Raw genomic sequence first — 19,834 nt, forward strand, 5'->3', positions numbered from 1 at the left:
GGCGATATCGCGACGCCCCTACGACAAGAACAATTTAACTTAACAATTGTACTTCTAGAGTACATGATACAGATAAAATAGTTATTTTATTTGTACCACATACACGCTCTACTACTACGTAGAAGTACCATTGTTTTTTTTAATGGATGATAATGGAATGGTAACCCCGCTTGCGCTAACGGTATACGCTGGCGGGGTACCAGTGAGGGATGACCGGTGAGGTAATGAATTCACTTGATATGATAGTTTCTAGAGGAAACCTCAAAAAGATCGACCTGATAGAGTGTATTCCTAGCAATGGGGCTAAAAATGTATTACGATGCCATATGTATGGGGAACTAGGAATCGACATTATTTCGTTGAATACTGAATATATATATTTTTATATAACACAAGAGGGAAACGAAGATACGGTTCACCTGATGGTAAGTGACCATCGACGCCCATAGGCATCCGTAGCACCAGAGATATCGCAGGTGTACTGTCAGCCTTTTAAAAAGGAATATGCTCTTTTCTTGAAGGTTACGATATCGTGTCGGTTCAGTAATACTGCTGCTGCAAGTTAATTTCAAAGCGTAGTTGTGCTTGGAAAAAATTGTCTTGAAGAACGCACGGTAAAAGACTGCCGTTCATCCAGATAGTTGGTATGGAACTTTAGTTTGTGGCGGTATTTGGTGAAATTTAATAGCAAGTATCAATCCGAACAATTCCTCAAGACATCCCCTCCCCCTGATATATTCGATAAAATATGCATAGAGATGCAATGTCTTCACGCAGTTTCAGTAGGTCGAGTCTACGTAAGACGTTGATCGTCAATAATTCAAGCTGTCCGACTTTGAATGCGATCCAATGGAAGAAGCTGGTTCGGTAGCGCTCCAATCCATAAGTAAAAACTTGACCTTTATACAACTGCATGCAGTGCTCCGGCGTGAAATACTGAATATATTACGTATATCCATAGATATTCTCAATATATTACAGGTGTTATAAAACTGATCGAAGTCTGCTTATAAATTGTCATCCACTAAATCTAGTCTAAATACCACATCCACTAACTCCTGCAGCAATTTTGAAGACATCACGCAATCCATATTTGCTTGAATTGCAAATCTTTCTTCTCTATGGCTCTAATCTTTATTCCCTATGTTGCTTGCTAAAGCTATGTGGCCGACCTATATCAGTTTAGCTTTAATTCCGCGGGTTCTGAATTCCATCACGAAACGATACTCCAAGCATAGCCTTCTCCCTAGTCAGCTGAACAAATTTGAAGAATTCTCATTCGACAAGCAATGTATTCATTTATTTATTTATAAATTGCTCACTATACTTACAAAAGCTTTCCCCTTAGGGGGTTTTGCTAGTAGTTGCCACGCTTGGCAGGTGGATTAGCAACCACAGTTAGGCTTTGAAGATATTTTAAGAGAGACGCTGCTGCACATCTCTCGCCCTCCTTAGTCACCTGTTAAAACGCCCACGGAAAAGGAAGGAGTGGTATTTATATTTCGGTATATTTCCATCAGTCAGTTCTTTTGTTTGTCTTTAAACTGAAGTGTTTTAAATATGAAGATATGGTGTAAACTACTTTATTATCAACTGACCTACAGGAATTCTATCACTCAAGAAACTACAAAAAGATAGTAAAAAATACAAGATATAAATTTTGTAATCTTTATTAGAAACAACCTCACTTTACAATACAGTTTGTTACAAGTTGGTTGACCAGTTTTGTTTTGGTTGTGAAAGCTGTTGTGTCAACTTGCGTTATCAATACACATACCTATCGAATCTAGACATAATTATTATCACTTTAACAAATAACAGATTACACACTGCACGTTATAGTATGGTGCAGATGACAGCTGACAATTTGGCAGTTTTTACTGTACTAAAAAAATTGTTTACATTTCCCTAATAGGTATCATAACTGATATGAGTACTTTTTACGGTCAAATATTTTATTAAATCCGTAAATTACGTTTCATTATTATTATTTTTTTACATTTAATGACTTGTCAATCACTCCATACTACAACTCGCAGAGCATAGTACTTTTAGATTTATTAATGACAGAGAGTGACTACCTTTAATCACAATTCGCAAAAAATATGAAAGTTACAAAAAATATAATTTATACAATAATTTACTTACTCTCTCGTCTATTATCACAGTCCAAAGCTTAAGTTGTGATAATTATAACAATACATAGAAATAGTGCTAAGTGAATAAAAATAGACCTTTTAATATTGATATAAAAAAAAAACCCAAGATTCACAATCCACACTGAACAGTTCTTATACGGCGAAGCGTTAGTAGAATCTAATATATGCATTAAATAAAAAAATACACATCTAGCCATTCTATTTTTAGAAAATTAAGAATGTTTCAGCATTATCATATGAGCCGTTAACTGTCCACTACTAAACATAGGCCTCCCCCAGGCTGCCATAACTGGCAAGCCCATTGCCCCTTCAGTTTGCTTATTGTTCGTACTTAGGTTCTTTTGCATATTTCTCACTAGAAATATCAGTGGATGGTTAGAAACGAGTATAATGTTCATTAAATGCGCTCTATTTTCCATACCGCTTTCTTTATTTGTAATTGTGTATCTAGGATTTCTAGTAAATCAATACTATTTAACCTGCATTGTCCGTCGCTTAACATTTTTAAGATCTCACCAAAGGTTTGTGGTTTATTTTAATTATTAAATTAAAACATTATATTTAGGTCGTTCCATTAGCGGTTTTAAACAAATTTATGAATAAAATACGCAGTCTTACAATAATGTTATATACAGTACACTAAAAAATGTATAGGATCATATCTAGTACCTACGTATATATAAGTACTAAATGATTTACAGTGAAAGTGCTGTCACTAGAGATATTGTGAAATATTTAATTAGTTTATAAACTGATTTAAGTAATGATCCTATATAATTTAACAGTATTTTCGAATGCTGAAACAAAAATCAATTATTCAAACAAAATTTTCTATCCCATTTTATAGGGTGGCAAAAGATAAAATTAGTAAATCGCGAATGGTCTATGAAAAATTCGCTGTGAAAAGATGCAGCAAATTTTTCATATCACTTATCAACAAGAGGTCGGAATAACCACTTTACACTATTCATATACCTAACGATTTAGACCCAGCCCTGTTTAAGAAGCCTTCTAGCTAATTTTAAGGTACAAACTATCTTAGGAAAGCATTATTAAAGAGAATAAAGAGAATTAGCAAAGAATAATATATTTTATGTTACAATCAACAACCATATATGAACATCTAGTTACCATAGCGACCTAAACACAGATATATAATTACACTGATTTAAGATCACTAGACGTGCCACATACTGGAAGTGCTTCCATAACATTCCCTCTCCTTTTTCAAGCCAAACTCATTATATAGCTTTATTAGCATTGGCTTGTAAACAGGCTTCGTAAGAATATTAGCAAGCTGTTCTTCAGTTGATACTTCTTCTATAGTGACTTCTCTTTCACATACACAGTGTCTTACACAGAAGTGTATCGGCTTTATGTGTTTTGCTTTATGGTGTAGTTCATATGATGGATTATGTACTAATTTGATTGTAGAGTCAATGCGTAGAGTAGGCATATTAAGATTCATTTTTAATTTTAAATACTCATTTGCATTGTAATCCTTTTCTGTTCTTTAGCAAATCTGTCATTTTCAATGTCTCATTCTCATATAATGAATTTATTTCTTTATTCATTGCCTCAATCCACTTATCCTTTTCAGGACTGTTTAAGACTTTTTGGTATAAAGATGACTCAGAAACAGATATAGCCTCATTAATAACTTCCTCAAAATTGAATCTCTCAGGAGGTTTAATTCGGCTTCGATCACGAAGTTGTCGCCCCATCGTTGCCTCTATTTCATTTTCATCCCTTTCATTATCTTCTCTAAACGATTCAATATTTTCATCCCTACCATTTGCCTCTATATGTGAATTTAAATGAGAATTATCATCAGTTCCACAATTTGCAGAAGGTATTGGTAGTACATATGTTTTATTTCCTACTGGCTCTACATTAGGTTTTTCTGGAGGTTTGTCAATCTTGCGTTTTTCTAGTAAAGATTTCTCATCAAATACTACATCACGTGATCTCATCAATTTCAGATTTTTCACATCGTAAACTCGATATCCTTCATCTCCATCATACCCAATAAGTATTCCTTTCTCGGCTTTATTCTCTAACTTTCTCAATCTTTTCTGTTTTGGGATATGTACATAGCAATTGCATCCTATAATTCTGAGATGATTTATTTTTGGCTTTTTATTATACCATAGCTGATGCGGTGACTTTCCATCTACTGGAGTTGGTCCCGTTCTATTGAGTATATAGACTGCAGCTTTAGATATTTCAGCCCATAAACCGTTTGGTATCTCATTATGAGCATGCATAAGTGCTCTTGACATCTCCACAATTGTACGATTTTCTCTTTCAGCAGAACCATTTTGTTCAGGAGTATATGGCATTGTCAACATTTGCTTTATTCCAAATTCTTTCAAAGTATTACGTACCTGTTCGTTATCAAATTCTCCTCCATTATCGCTTAACAACCCTTGAATGACGTGTCCAAAAGTATTAACTTCAGCTAGAAATTCCTTCAAGCGAGCATGTACCTCTGACTTGTGTCTCAAAAAAGTAGATCCAACGATATTTCGAGTATTGATCTTTAAACAGAACATAATATTTAAATTTTGAAATTGAATAAGAAAATGGTCCACAAACGTCTGTGACAATTAGCTCTCCAGGTTTGGTAGCTTTAGGTCTTTCTCCGAACTTCTTTCTGTGGCTCTTGCCGAAGATACAGCCTTCACAAATGTCAGCAGAACTGGAATCTAGCCTTATTCCAAGCTCTTTTTGTATTAATTTAGCTACATGACGACAATTTTGGTGCCCTAAGCGTTCATGATACAGCTTAAGATTCTGTAGCGTCGATAACAGATTTGCTTCATTTTTAGGCATTAATAGTTTTACATTTAATTTATATAAACTACCATGTTCCTTACGATTTCCAACCAAAATCACTTTACCATTATTCTTCATACAACATGATCGAGCAGTTGATTGAAAAAAAACTATTTTTAAGCACATCTTGCGCAGCTAGTACAGAGAACAAGTTTCGTTGTATACTTGGTACATACCATACATTAGTCAATGTTATCAACTGTTTTTGTCCATTTACATCAGCTTCAAGTTGGATAGAGCCTTTGCCAATGGCTTCAATTCCGTCCCCGTTAGCAGTCGTAATTGTATGAGGATCATGAAAGTACTCGAAAGACTGGAATACATCTCTTCTATTAGTTACGTGATTTGTCGCGCCGTTATCTACGTACCATGATTCTTTATGAAGATTTTTATCATTGCAAGCTAGAGCTAGACCTGTCGACATTACTGCATTCGTAGATTGCTTTTGAGATTTTGGAGGTCTACCATCCGCAATCCACTTTTTACATGACCTGACTTTGTGAAACCCTTCTCCACAATAGTTGCATTTGAACTTTTTCTTTTTACTTTGCTTCTCATTACGTTTCTCACCTCGTACCATAAGAAGTTCATTGCTACTTTCACCTTCATCTATATTTTTCTTTAAAGACCTTTCATATGCGCACAGCTGAGTAGTCAAGTTCTCTATCGTATGATCATTCACTGACATCAAGGCCCAACTAGATTTGAAATTGAAGTACTCCTCAGGAAGTGAATCCATAATTTTACATATCAACAACATCTCTGGTAGTTCGGTCTTGCCTTGTTTCATTAAGATCAGATTTACTTCATGCCATAAATTCTTTGCTGTAGTCAAGTGTGTCCCCATATCGTGAGTAGGATCAAGCTTGTATCCAAAAAATTGCATGCAGACATCATAAAAGCGATCTTGTGATACTCTTTCATAAAGCCGGTTCAGTTCATCCCAAGCTTCTTTAGCTGTAGTAAAACGCATAACTTTGGCGAGCATTTTCTCTGTCATATTGGTGGTGAGTAGTAAAAATGCAGTGCTATTGATTCGCTAATAAGCATCGTACTCTGCTTTATAAGTCGATATAGCTCCCGGTGTGGCAGTGGTACTTGGATGTGTTGGCTTTGTGAGTGTCCCTTGAACCGCTTCCAAGGCTCCGGCGTGTGTTCTCAACAGCATCAACACTTGAAATTTCCAAGTGGTCCAGTTAGTTCCGTCGAACGGTCGAATGTCGAGTTTTACATTTGTAGACATGTTTACACTCTCTCCGAACCTTTGTTCTTTACAAACTATCTATTTACCGAGGTCGTGAACGCTCTGCTACCATATTAAAGAGAATAAAGAGAATTAGCAAAGAATAATATATTTTATGTTACAATCAACAACCATATATGAAGATCTAGTTACCATAGCGACCTAAACACAGATATATAATTACACTGATTTAAGATCACTAGACGTGCCACATACTGGAAGTGCTTCCATAACAAGCATAAATTACTTATACTTTGGAAAAGATAAAAGTCTACGAATCACAGTTCCCGCGATTAATACTTTAAGCGTTAAGATAAATTGCTCGCATAAGTTGCCTAGTTTTTACACAACGATGCCTAGCGATACAACTAGGGCATATCTATGTTAGGTGTAATTCTATCTACCCAAATTGGAGGCATGCTTCATATCCGAGTAGACTGTCTACCTATCCTATATAATAGAAAGCCAAATATTTCATCATAATAAAATAATTGCGTATTTTTATTTTACAAAATCATTGAAATTGCCAATCTATTATTAGTTAGGTTAGTTCAGTTTTGATGTTTGAATCGTGTTGTAACTTTATTAAATTTATTGTTTAAAGTTTTATAAAACTATGAGCGACTGTAACGCGAGCGCGAGTTTGGCTGCGAATGATTAAGGGTCCCGGATAGTCCTGAAACTAGTCAAGCTTCTCGACTAAAATATACGTAAATTAAATAGGTAGTTATTATACTGAAAAACTTACATGAGCATTACTGTGCTTAAAAAACTATTTTGATAATAGTTGCAGCACAGTTTGACATGAACCTGAGTTTATGAGACAGCTTAGTAACTCTAAAACATCTTCAATTATTCGATCTATTTTTAAATCAACAAAACAATCTCCTCCATAAAATTCTGTCATTTTGTTTTCATCGCGCCTACTTATTTAATATCCAACAATAAAAACAGTGTAAAATTTTGATATGTTTTTTTTTGTAAGTATAATCTACAGCCAAAATATTAATTTTCATACAAAACACGAGTTCAAAACAAGCGTTCCTACAGAATTACTGGTATTTAGCAGCGTGAAATAAGTGCAGTTATGCATTCTTTTAATGATTATACTATGTCAATCGTATATTTATAGTTTGATAACGAATGAAACCTTGACAATTTAACGCAGGACGGTATGATATATGCTCGCCTCATAGGCGTATTTAAAAGAAGAGCGGGTGTACCGTGCCCACCCTAGAATTATCTGGTGTCCACCCCAGAAGACAAAGAAGCTTTGCAAAGACATTGTACATAAGAGTACGTATGCGTACTTTTATAAGGGGCCAGACCTTCTCCCCTCCCTGCCCCCTGTAAAGTAATCTTAAATACACCAATGGCTCTCTTATTATAATTTACTCTAAATTATAAATATGACAAAATAAATATAATTGGGCATACTTCACAGCGCCATCTAGCCGACATACTAAGTTAAATTATGGGTACTGGACAATTTTTTTTATAAGACAGGAGGCAAATGGGCTTGCGGCTTACCTGATGGTAAGTGACTACCGCCGCCCATGACCACCTGTAAAACCAGAAGCATTGCAGGTGTACAGCCGGCCTTTACTAATACATCTAATATAAATATTTTTTTACATACATACATATTACACATAAAAACCATCGAGGGCAATACAAATAATGTATTGTGCAGGTATCGAACCTGCAACCGTCGAAAGATGAAACGGTGTGTTGAACCGTTACATTACCGCCTGGCGATTGAAGGCATCCAATGTGTTCTCTGTACATTTGTACAAGATTACAATTATCTGTAACCGAATCTATATTATGACAATCGTTTTGTACATACAAATTATTCATATTTCACGCTGTTATTTATACTGTGATCTATCTATATTGTATACTATAGTAAATTACACAAATTATTTCACAAATTTAGTATTACAAATTATTCTATATATCTTTGCCATTTTAACATTTAGTGTATAAACTAAAAATTATTTGCCGGTTAATTATTCGCATGTAAGTACAAAATTATCTATATAACTAGTGATTAAGTATTAGATTCATAATCGAAAAATATAACATATTATTTCTATAATAAGCAATGTTATTGTTACAAAAAAAATATGAGGTAAGTACATTAGAAATGTTAATCACCTTATATATAAGAGTCAAAGGTCTAACAGCTACTGAAGTTATCCGTCTCTTTCTAATTAAATTTTAATTTGAAGGAAAGGACCATAATATTTTTAACTTTTCATAAATAGACAGGTATCAGTAAATATGAATTGCTTCGTGGAAGTACTTATTTGTTTACTTCTAGCCTATTATTAGATTGTTTTTTATTTTGATATTTTAGATTTTATATTTAAATTTTTTACTCTGTAAACTATGTTATTGTTGAATCAGATAAATTAGCACTTTATTCTGATAACATGGCACTATTTTAATTACTATTTGTATTATTATTTTTGAAATTATAATTCTGAAATATTTGAACATAATTAATATTCCACTTACTGTTTTAAAATACCAAAGAACTGGTTCTGTTGTAGAATTTCTTTATCTAAACATAATAATAAATGTTTTCTAGAGAATTCGTGCCTTGAAAGTGCAAAGATTTGATTACAATAGTCATTACGGTCATCAAATAAATCAAATCAAAACAAAGGTCCTTAATATAGGTAAATATATACTCTATAAATATAATAATTATGGTAATCAAATAAATAGTGCGTAATTTAGTTGCTATACTAAAACACTAAAAATAAAAATAATTTCTCACAAAAGTAATTTGCTCAGAAACATTATCCCATTATACATAAAAACGTTAAAAGGTCAAACCGCTTCTATCTATTGGTATATGATTTACATCTTTATAATGCAATAAATTCAATTAAGTGACAAACCACATTACTAAAATAGGTTTACTGAAAGACTTACATTACAAACCGAACGGTAGTCAACAAAATGACGTTTTAAAAACTAGTAAACAAATCTATTCAAATAAAGATTATTTCTATTCTTATTTATTTATGTATTCTTACGTATGTAAGACGGTTAATGTCACTCAACAATTTCGGCAAACTAATGATCTCTCAAGATCGATTTTTTTTTTCCATGACCGAACAAGATTTCTGTGGTAATGTTAATAATTAAATTATATCTTACAAAAAAACGACTTCAGTTGTGGCATAACCAGTTATTATAGTTTTAAAACTACTGATCCGATTTTGGTATAATTTCTAATCTATATCCTTTCAGATAAAAAAATAATTTTCCAAATCGGTTTACACCTAACAAAATTATAATGCAACAAACATTAAAAAAAAAAACATAAAACCGAATTGCGAACAAACGTTTTTTGAAGTAAGTTGAAAACGAGAAAGTCACTTACTGTGTGATACATCAATTTATTTGAAATAATCAATATGTATATAAAAAATAAATGCTCAAAATATTTTTATTAAAAATATTAACTTGTAGATTTGTTTTTTCAGGAAATTTTATATTAAATAATGTTATATTATTTAAATATAATCACCGTCTGGGTAAATAAAGAAATCAACAAATAGACTGTATAGATATTATGCTAAACAATTGCAATACATAATATAAAAATAATTATATTTAAGCCTAGTTCTATTTTTACCTTGCACACAAATTTCTTGCACTAGATTACCCTCTAATTATTTTCTCTCTCATTGCATTAGATTGGCTGGAAGAGATCTCTTTCAGAGATGACTCCACCCTTGCTAACAAATTTTTAAACCAATTGCTGTTTATCTTTATGTTCAAGTGTAATAAACATGGTAGAGTAAAAATTTAAGTCTTGTATTTTAATTCTCTGTTCTTTATTCCGAACTAAAATTAATTTAAGACGATTAAATCTATGGCAAAAAAAAAATAATACAAAAAAAACGAACACTAGCATTTCTTAACAACAATAAAAAAATATTTAAAAAAAAAATGCTCACCATTCATTAATCAAAATACGATAAGGAACATGTTACTTTAATTATATCTAATGGTTTAATATAATAATGTAATAATTGAAAAGTCAAATGTCCTGTGTCTAATAACAGAGATTCAGCAGAAAATAATTCGTGACATGAATGCAAAAATTTAATGAATAGAACAACACTGAATTTACATTAGAATATGTAACTGGAACAACGAAATAACGTAAACTAAATATACCTAACAGATGAAGTTTTCCTTATTAAAAGAGAATACGATAACGTTAATCTTATTACATGCAATGGAATATAAATTTGTTGAATTAAAATTGTAATATAACAGATAGCACTTCGTAAGAATCAGGGACGCAGCATACTTGAGAGTCGACACTGAAGGAACAACAGAGAAAAGATTGTTTCGTGGAGGTTATTTGGATTGTCATGAATCTGCCATACACTGGGTTAATAATGAACAATCTCATGGCTGATGACTATTAACGATAGAAGACATACTATATAAATATTATTTTTAATGAAGATATGAAACAAATATAATGGAACATGTTGTTAGTACTTTCAATAAAACGAGGAAAACAGAAAAATAGTTTATCAACAATTTGAATTTTATATCGCGTTTAAGGAGTTACAAATCATTACTCATAAAAATAAAAAAATAGAAATGTAAATGCTCTACGTTAGTCAACATGTTGTTAGTTAGTTTTGTAGACTATTAATTGTGAATCTTTTAGCAGAAGTCACTAATTGTAATTATTCTGATATAACCTTCGAAGAGTTATTATGCAAGTATAAACAAGTGTGTGATAATTAATTCGTGGCTAGGCCGTATAGCACAACGATGAACTTGCACATCTCGTGAATGCTAGATACACTAAGCAATACAGAAAATATTTTTTTCATTTTTAAATTTTTTTAATAATTCCATTCTATTTAAAATAGAATTGAGAATAATAAATCTTTGTAAATTTATTAAATTTAATATATTAATTTAATGTATTAATCGAAATCTTAAGCATCCTTTTAAAGTTTTTGCACTACGAGTGAAACTACTAACATGGCGAGTCCATCTCTTAATTTACCTCTAAATTTATTACCGTTTTCAACCCATATTTCTTTGGGAAAAAATATTTATTTTCACTGGAAAATTACTTGAGAAGAAATACTTGAAAGAATGCTAAATATAGGTTGTCTGCGTTAACATGGCATGCTCACTTTTTACTACAATGTATGTGACCATATACATACATTGGTTCTCTGTTTGTGTTTGTGAGGAAACATCTTTAGTAGCAGTCAGGCCAGAAGTATACCTATTGTATTATATTCCTTGGTCGATACTTTGTAAATATTTTTACTCACACATTTTTATTTTTTGAATTTTGAAAGAGCGTGCCATGTTATCGAAGACCATCTATACTTCTATTTCATTCTGACTTCTAAACTATAACAACTTTGTTATACGTATAGAGAAGATAGTCATAATAGTTATCCAAATGTAATACTTCGAATCAGAAGCAAAGATAAATATATAATAACGTAAATGCAAACCATATTTCAACAATCACAATCTGGTATAAATACGTGACGTAACATCTAAACAAATGAAAATTATAATATTGACTTACTACCATTATTGGACCAATTGATTAATGTGTCTGTAGAGGCATCTTCAATGTCCAATAGAAGATTGTCTTTATTATTTGCACTGGAAGATTCTGTGGGACTGTTCAATACAATATCTTCATCGTTAGTTTGTAAATTCACGTAAGACAATGACTTTTTCTTCTGTCCTAAATCAAATATTTCTAAATCTTCGTCCTCGTCTTCATCGGATTCCATTGTCAAAGGCACTCGCGATAGTTCCAAATTGTGCCTTTTATCCTCCGATTGTAGAACACCATATCGGAACTGGTTAGTGTCGTTCAAACTGTGTGAATTAGCAGCATCGTTTTTGTTGCTCTTCATCCTGGAATATAATATTATATAATTATTATTTTTAGTATTATGAATATCAGGTATCGAAATCCAATATTAAAACAACGATCCTGCGCCAACCGTTGACGGGATACATCATCATCGTATCGATCCGTAACCGTCCACTGCTGAACATATGTTTACCAGTAGTTGCCACGCTTGGCAAGCGGATTGGCAACCGCAGTTAGGGTTTATAAATGTTTTAAGAGGGACGCTGCTGCTACCCATCCCTCGCCCTCCCTTAGTTGCCTCTTACGACACCCACGGAAAGGCAGCGGACTGTTCTGTTACGGGATACACATAATGCATAATTCTGTCTCATTCTATCTCATAACGCTGAGCGCATGTTACCTATGTGTGCACTTCTTTTAAATTAAAACAGCCTTAGATATTTTGATGTACAACATTGTTTCAGATACAATATTTTTTTATTTATAACAGTTTTAAAATAAAAAATTAATTCCTTAAAATCTAGCCATCAATTACCTGTACATTACTCGTATAAGGTAACACAGACTACGGGAAAGTTTACAGGGAAATATTAGTATCGACAAGCGGTCCTGTTAATAACATTACAAATCATATTATCGAGTTACTTCCTGGTAAACTTATCATGATGCGTCAACTAACTTAACTTTATCCTCACCTGTCGTCTCTTTATCTCTCAATGATTCTCCGCTAGCATAAACCAATAGCGCAAGTAGAGTTACCAAAGTGAAATTGTTTCGTCGATTGTTACCTCTTAGTTCCTTAATGTCAAATCAATATAAAATTTGGTGTTATGCATATTTAAAGGACAGAGTCTACTTTAATAAATAGACATATAAATCGTTATCCATTAAAAAGCTATGGGAATATTGAGGGCGCAATATTTTCTCTTTCCCAATGCACTATCCACTCCTATTCTCCATAGATTTTTTTTTTTCTGTTTTATTATAATATTAAGATACGAAAACTCGAGAAATTATGATCGTAATAAAAAAAAATAAGTAACACGTCAGTTACTACAGACGGAACATGTTTCTTACACAGGAATGTTTACATTAACAATTTAATCATTCGATAAAAGCGTTAAATATTTATTCAGTGCTTGGTATGTAGAGATAATTTAACCAAAATATCAACTACGATTGCGTGACTTCTGAACTGAATTATTACTTTGCAGAAATTTAAACCTTATTATAAAAGTATACAAACATAGTATACCATTTAAAAGTACTCTGACAATCTTGTTTAACTGTAAATCGATAAAAACAGCAAAAATACTAAAAATCAATATTTTGCGATGATAAAAAATTACTTTAATATTTATTATTATTATCCGAGAAGCAGTTGTGTTTGCATGACTGTGTTTCGGTTTGAAGGGTGAGATATGGTAGTGAATTTACAGGGTACAGAGGAATAACACCTGAGTCCTCAGGAAAGGCAATGCATGGGGCTTATCATAGGCGAAACAGTATACTGTTATGACCATAGCACTGCTCATATCTATAGGCGACGGTTACCACTTTCCATCAAGTGGTCTATCAACTTGTTTGCCATTCTAGGTGCATAAAAAATGTTGATTAACGATAAATGGATAAGAACAGCAAAAATACTAAAAATAAATATTTTGCGGTGATAAAAAAATATTTTAATATTTATTATTATTAAATAAGTGCATGCATGCATTTTACACGCACACTTATACTTAATAATAGTTCATTTCTTGGTCGAGTCAATTCATAAAAAAGAGCAATTGAATAATAATTAAACTTTTAACCGTTTTAATGCCGTTCTTACTTATATCTACTTAAAAATGCCAAAGAAATCTTTGTCGTGTTGATGTCATTTACTCTTGTCTCTAAAAAAAAACTGTATATCCTCCAAAAATTATACAATTTTAATATTTTTTTTTTTACAGCAAGCTAAACAGCGACTGATTTCACAAGCGCTATGACGCTCGTGGCACTTTTAGTTGCAATGCGCATGAGCGCGATGACGCTCGTCGGCACTCAAAGGGTTAATAATGAATTAACATCAACATTATGCTTGGTATAGTCCTATTCTCATATAAGGAGGATCTAACCAAAATTTTATATCGTCATCATGACAAATCAACCTAGATAGATTCTAAATAAATAAAATGGAGGTCGACTTAGCCTGATATATTTAAAAATTGTGTCCCACAAAAAAATACCGACTTCAATTGTGACAAAATCAATTATTTGAATTTAAAAACTAGACCACTTTTGATAGAATTTCTATGGGGCAATCTTTTAGTATGTCTTTTTATATAAAAAAAAAAGAATTTCCAAATCAGTTTAGAATTGACGGAGTTATGAGATAACAAATATAAAAAAAGACAAAATACAACTGAATTGAGAACCTCCTTCTCTTTAAAGTTGGTTGATAATCATCATACCAGCCTTTAAATGTCCACTGCTGAACATAAGCCTCTCCCTTGGGAGGTTTTGCCAGTAGTTGCCACGCTTAGCAGGCGGGTTGGCAACCGAAGTTAGGCTTTAGAAATGTTTTAAGAAGGATGCAGCTGCCCATCCCTCGCCCTTCCTTAATCGATTCTTATGACACCCACGAGAAAAAAGGTGTGGCCTATTCTATGCCGGGCACACGGGATAGCATGGTTGATAATATTAATAATCTTCTCTTCCGACCAATATATATTCAGTTCGACTTTAACATTATCCTCCTTGAAGACCAACTGATCTGACTTCTTTTCCCCACTAGCTGTATCTCGCAGCTCTGCCCGTGTGAAACAGTACATAAAGTATCCCGTGTGCTAAGTTAGGATATAACCTACCCATCTTCCAAATTGAATTCGAATCCATTGGATAGTTTTTGCGTTAAAGTGTAACAAACATCTATCTATCATTAAAAACTTTCGCATTTTATTATATGAATAGTGTAAACTAAAAGACAAGGTGATTAACATACATTTTCATTAAAAATAATAATAATAAAAATTCACTTGTATAAAATTCATGTAATTTTTCAATCGACTTCAGAAAGGAGGTCCTCAATTCGTTTATATATTTTTTTATCTTTACCTCATAACTCCATCAGTTAAATCATTTGATTTAGATTCTTTTTTTTTTTTTTATCAGTTTGTCACAAGTGAAGTTTTTTTTTTTGTGGGATACAATCTATATTATATAAAAAATAAATAACCCACCTGTAAAATATAAAATAGGCTACAGCCAAAAGAGCAAAACCACCAAAGACAATGAGGCCTCTCTTGACAACTCCAGGATTGTTCAGATCCAATGGGGTGGTTTTCATAGTTGCTGTCTCATTTTTTACTTCATGTTTTTCATCTGCCACTGTAGTTGTCACTACTGTTTCATTTGCACTAGTCACATTTCCTGGAACTAAATATGATGAAAGATTTAATATTAACTTGAGATTTTGTAACATCTGGCAAATGATCTCAGAACACTACAGACTTTAAATAAACAGGATGGCTCAGTGTTTAAAAGATATTTTAAATGTTTTCAGTCATTCTTAAAAGCAGTTAATTTTACCTTTCACTTTAGATATTGAGTTATATAACTCATTATATTAAATGCAATAATTTGTAATTATGGATTTGCAAGAAATTTGGTACATGGGTAGGTTACATCCTAATTTACCACATAAGATAATATTAACACTTGATTCACATGGGTGAAATCATGAGATAAAGCTAGTTATATATTAGCCAACAGGCCAACACTGTTTAATACTTACATATTTTTTTTATTTAAGTCTACAGCAATTATTGATATCTAAAGTCATAACGGCAAAAAAAATATTTTATATTTTTAATGGATAAACTTAACAAACTCTTAACATCTTTTGAAAATTCTTTCACCTATAGAAAACCACATTATCAATAAGTAACATGAGCTGTTTTATTTTTAAAAAATATTGATATTAATGTTAAGCCGGGATAGATCCCTAGTAATATGAATTACAATTAAATGAAAAATATGTATTTATATGGTTATGTGATGCTTATCCCTACTCATATTATAAATATGAAATGAGTTTGTTTAATACCTGAGAGTGTTAAGAGAACTTAACCAATTACTATGAAATTTGGTATAGACATATTATACAGGATGGAGAAGGTTGCTAGGAAAAGCTAGTCTTAAAATATTTATGATTATTGTTTTACATAATAATTTTTATAATCATTATTATCTAAATGATGCAAAAAAATTTTTTAATAAAATAGAACATAGAAATATGTTTCACACAAGATTATACTTGCATATATGCAGGTATTTTTTTTTATACAACTTAGAATGGCAAACAAGCTGACGGCCCACCTGATGGAAAGTGGTAACCATTGCCTATAGACATGAGCAGTACCATGGACATAACAGAGTATACTGTTTCGACCATGATACCCCCCATGCATTGCCATTCCTGAGGACTCAGATGTTATTCCTCTGTACTCTGTAAATTCACGCCATATCCCACCCTTTACACCGAAACACAGCCATGCAAACACAACTGTTTCATGGTAGAAACTTGAATGAGACAGGTATCTCTATCCCAAGCAATCGACTTTTGTACAAAATCTCCCTCTGGTATATAAAAAGACAACCAATATTTGCATAATCTAAATAAAAAATCATATGTATGTTCAACCTAAATATTACTTATGTTCTTAATTTCATGATTAGTTGTACATATACTAGAATGGTAGTAATTTATAAGAAGATAAATAAGCCATTTTTTTAATAAAGAACATTTAAATGACAATATACTTAATGATTATTTACTGCCTATTTATCAACCCTGCTGCACTACTACATTTATTGGAGGTTGACCTCCACATTGGTCCTCTGAAAAGCATTATGATTAATGTTGAAATATCACTATAAGCCAACTAACTTACTTCATCCCTCACCTATCATACCTGGTGCCCCGCTAGTGTATACCAATAGCATAGGCTGAGTAACTATTTCATTTTCACCCATTAAAAAAAAACTATGTGTACCTATATATTAACACAAATGCACAATTAGTTCCCACATGTTTCTAATTGGCTGATGACTAATGACTGCAAATCTTCCTTCAGTATGAAATTGTACTCTATGATACTCAATTCAAATAATAAAATGTACTTATAGTGTACATTTTTATCTATTTTCCTGTTCAAATGTGTCATGGATTTTTTTTTTAATATAATCAACTTATAAAACCTACATGGGGTTTGTTTGTAACATAACCTCCTCAAAACTTTGATAAAATGGGCAGAACTTGCCAAACAAGTTAGCTTGTTTCCTATTAAACTTATCTAAAAATGTTAGCCACAGTTCTACATACATAATGGTTCAAAGTAACAGAAAAGGGAGTCCAATTCACACACTAAATTTGATTCAAGTTTGTTTGAGTGTATAATGTAAAATGATGAATTTGTAGACAAATATATAACCTATTCATTATTCTAATTTAATAATATTAATATATATCAATAATAATTAATATAATTTCTCATTATACATTTATACAGATAATATAAATCTCCATAATACACTGACAGAATGGAAATGTACTATTAGTTAAACCTATAGTATAACAAATATAGATCAGATTTCTATTAACAGACAGAAATTAATTCAATTACATGATTCAAAACGAATGTATGAGGAAAATAAAATTATAAAATAAATGAAGAACAAAATATATCAACAGATGGTTTTTCCATTAAAAATTAATATAATTAAAAACAACATGAAGAAAGAAGTACATTTATAAACATAAGAAGTGGTCTTTCGAGATATACCCCAATTGATAATAATCTTATAAGTAAACTTGAATAAAAACCATAAGGTTTCTCAGAGCTATCAATAAGCTTATTAACTTGACATCTTAGATGATTAATTTTATATAAACACTATTGTTTATGTTTATTTCTTATGGAAGTCTAATAATTTAGGTATGAAACTGCCCCTAAGGGTATCCACTGACCTATTATTTGCTATATTAATTATTTTCACATAGATTATTTATTGAACAATAAGGTATGGCACTAGTTAACCAGATAATTGTATACTATTGCACAATAAAATTGTAATATTAAATTTATTACCTTTTTGTATCTCAGGTTGTTTTTCAATGGTAGTCTGATTCTTCTTTTCAACAGGTTCCGGTGATGAGTGCGCTGGTGGATTATTAACTTGATTGACCACCTCACCGCCTTCGGTTTGAACCTGATCCTTTACATCCCGCCTTTGCAGCTTAATCATCTTCGCTGCATTATGAATGGATGGCCAGAAAGAATACGAGAATCTCCTATCAAAATCACTATGAGATACCACTCCATTTCTATGAATATTCTGAGTCGTTGTTGCACAGTTCAAAAACAATATCAGAAGGGTGCATCGGATAATCATAATTATTATTATAGATGCTTATTTCAAGAACAATAATTATTAACTTTGATTTTTATATATAGCTGCGAAAATTTAAAGAAAAATATTTTTGTTTATAAAACTCCAGAATAAAAATGAAGATTACTAGTTTCAAAGAATCACAGAGTACTTAACTATAATACTACAATCTACAATTTATACGTCGCTGGCCGATGTGATGTATAAAATGGATCTGTGGCACTTTGAATAAAAATTATTTGTATGATTTCTATGTAACAATTAAATTAAAATATTTTATATTACAACTAACTATATCTTTTATATGAATACCATTATTTTTGATAGACAAAACTACATTTTTAATAAATTCATGTATATATATATTCATATATATATATATATATATATATATATATATATATATATATATATATATATATATATATATATATATATATATATATATATTATATTGGTGTGGATAAATAAGTATTTTACTGAACTAAATATTATCTTGTGAAAGTTTATATCACATTTAATTAGAATTATTTTGTTTAATCTTACTACCATTAGTATGTGTGTGACTGCCAGCGCTTGGAAATTGATGACTATTATTACTACCCTTACCGCTGCTGAACGGCTCCGAGCAACAATCTTATAATTTTAAAACATGCATGGACAAAATGATAGTCGGATATTGATGGCTAATAAGGGAGGTTGTATAACTTCTGGTGATAAGTGGTAATCAATCTTTGAGTGTTGGCAGTCACACACATGCTAATAGTAGAGGAATTGAACAAAATTTTTATCTAATTACTAGTGAGAACTCTAGAATCACAGATACATTTTAAGTTTTGTTAATGTAATCATAGTGCCTACTCTTAAATAACATAGTAATAATCTGTTTCCCATAGATGTGACTAAATATACTTTGTGATTTTGACGTTTAAATGAAAGATGACAGTGGGTACTTAGGTTTCAAAAAAAAGGAACTGCGTACCTGGATACTAATATTAGAAGTTTTATCCTCTTTTCGCCAAATAAATTAACTTACGAAGCAACCATATAAGTTACTATTTTTATTTTACCATTCTTTTTATGTTACTCCTTATTCTTAGGGTACGATCGTAGAAATAGAATTATATGGAAATGCTAAGAACGTATAAAAAATATATTGAAATAGTAATAGAGCCACGTTATTGAGCCAACAAACAAATAAAAACGTACCTTCTTAGTCGTAATGATTAATAGGGGCTTAGCTATTTAATTTAAACGGTA

The 19,834-nt window shown here is 31.6% G+C and overlaps 1 protein-coding gene across 1 annotated transcript; it reads right to left on the bottom strand.

The window, feature by feature from the left end:
* Positions 1-1,654: 1,654 nt before the first annotated feature.
* LOC113523379 (uncharacterized) lies at positions 1,655-18,732 on the bottom strand. Its single transcript, XM_026909334.3, has 3 exons — positions 18,274-18,732; positions 15,364-15,559; positions 1,655-12,183 (listed from the first exon to the last, which is right to left on the bottom strand). Exons 1-3 carry the CDS (start codon positions 18,575-18,577, stop codon positions 11,826-11,828), a joined length of 858 nt encoding a protein of 285 aa, XP_026765135.1. The 5' UTR covers positions 18,578-18,732; the 3' UTR covers positions 1,655-11,825.
* Between the last annotated feature and the right edge of the window lie 1,102 nt (positions 18,733-19,834).

The sequence above is a fragment of the Galleria mellonella genome, unplaced genomic scaffold (assembly GCF_026898425.1).
Source record: "Galleria mellonella isolate WM207_F2 unplaced genomic scaffold, CSIRO_AGI_GalMel_v1 utg300, whole genome shotgun sequence".
Lineage (NCBI taxonomy): Eukaryota > Metazoa > Arthropoda > Insecta > Lepidoptera > Pyralidae > Galleria > Galleria mellonella.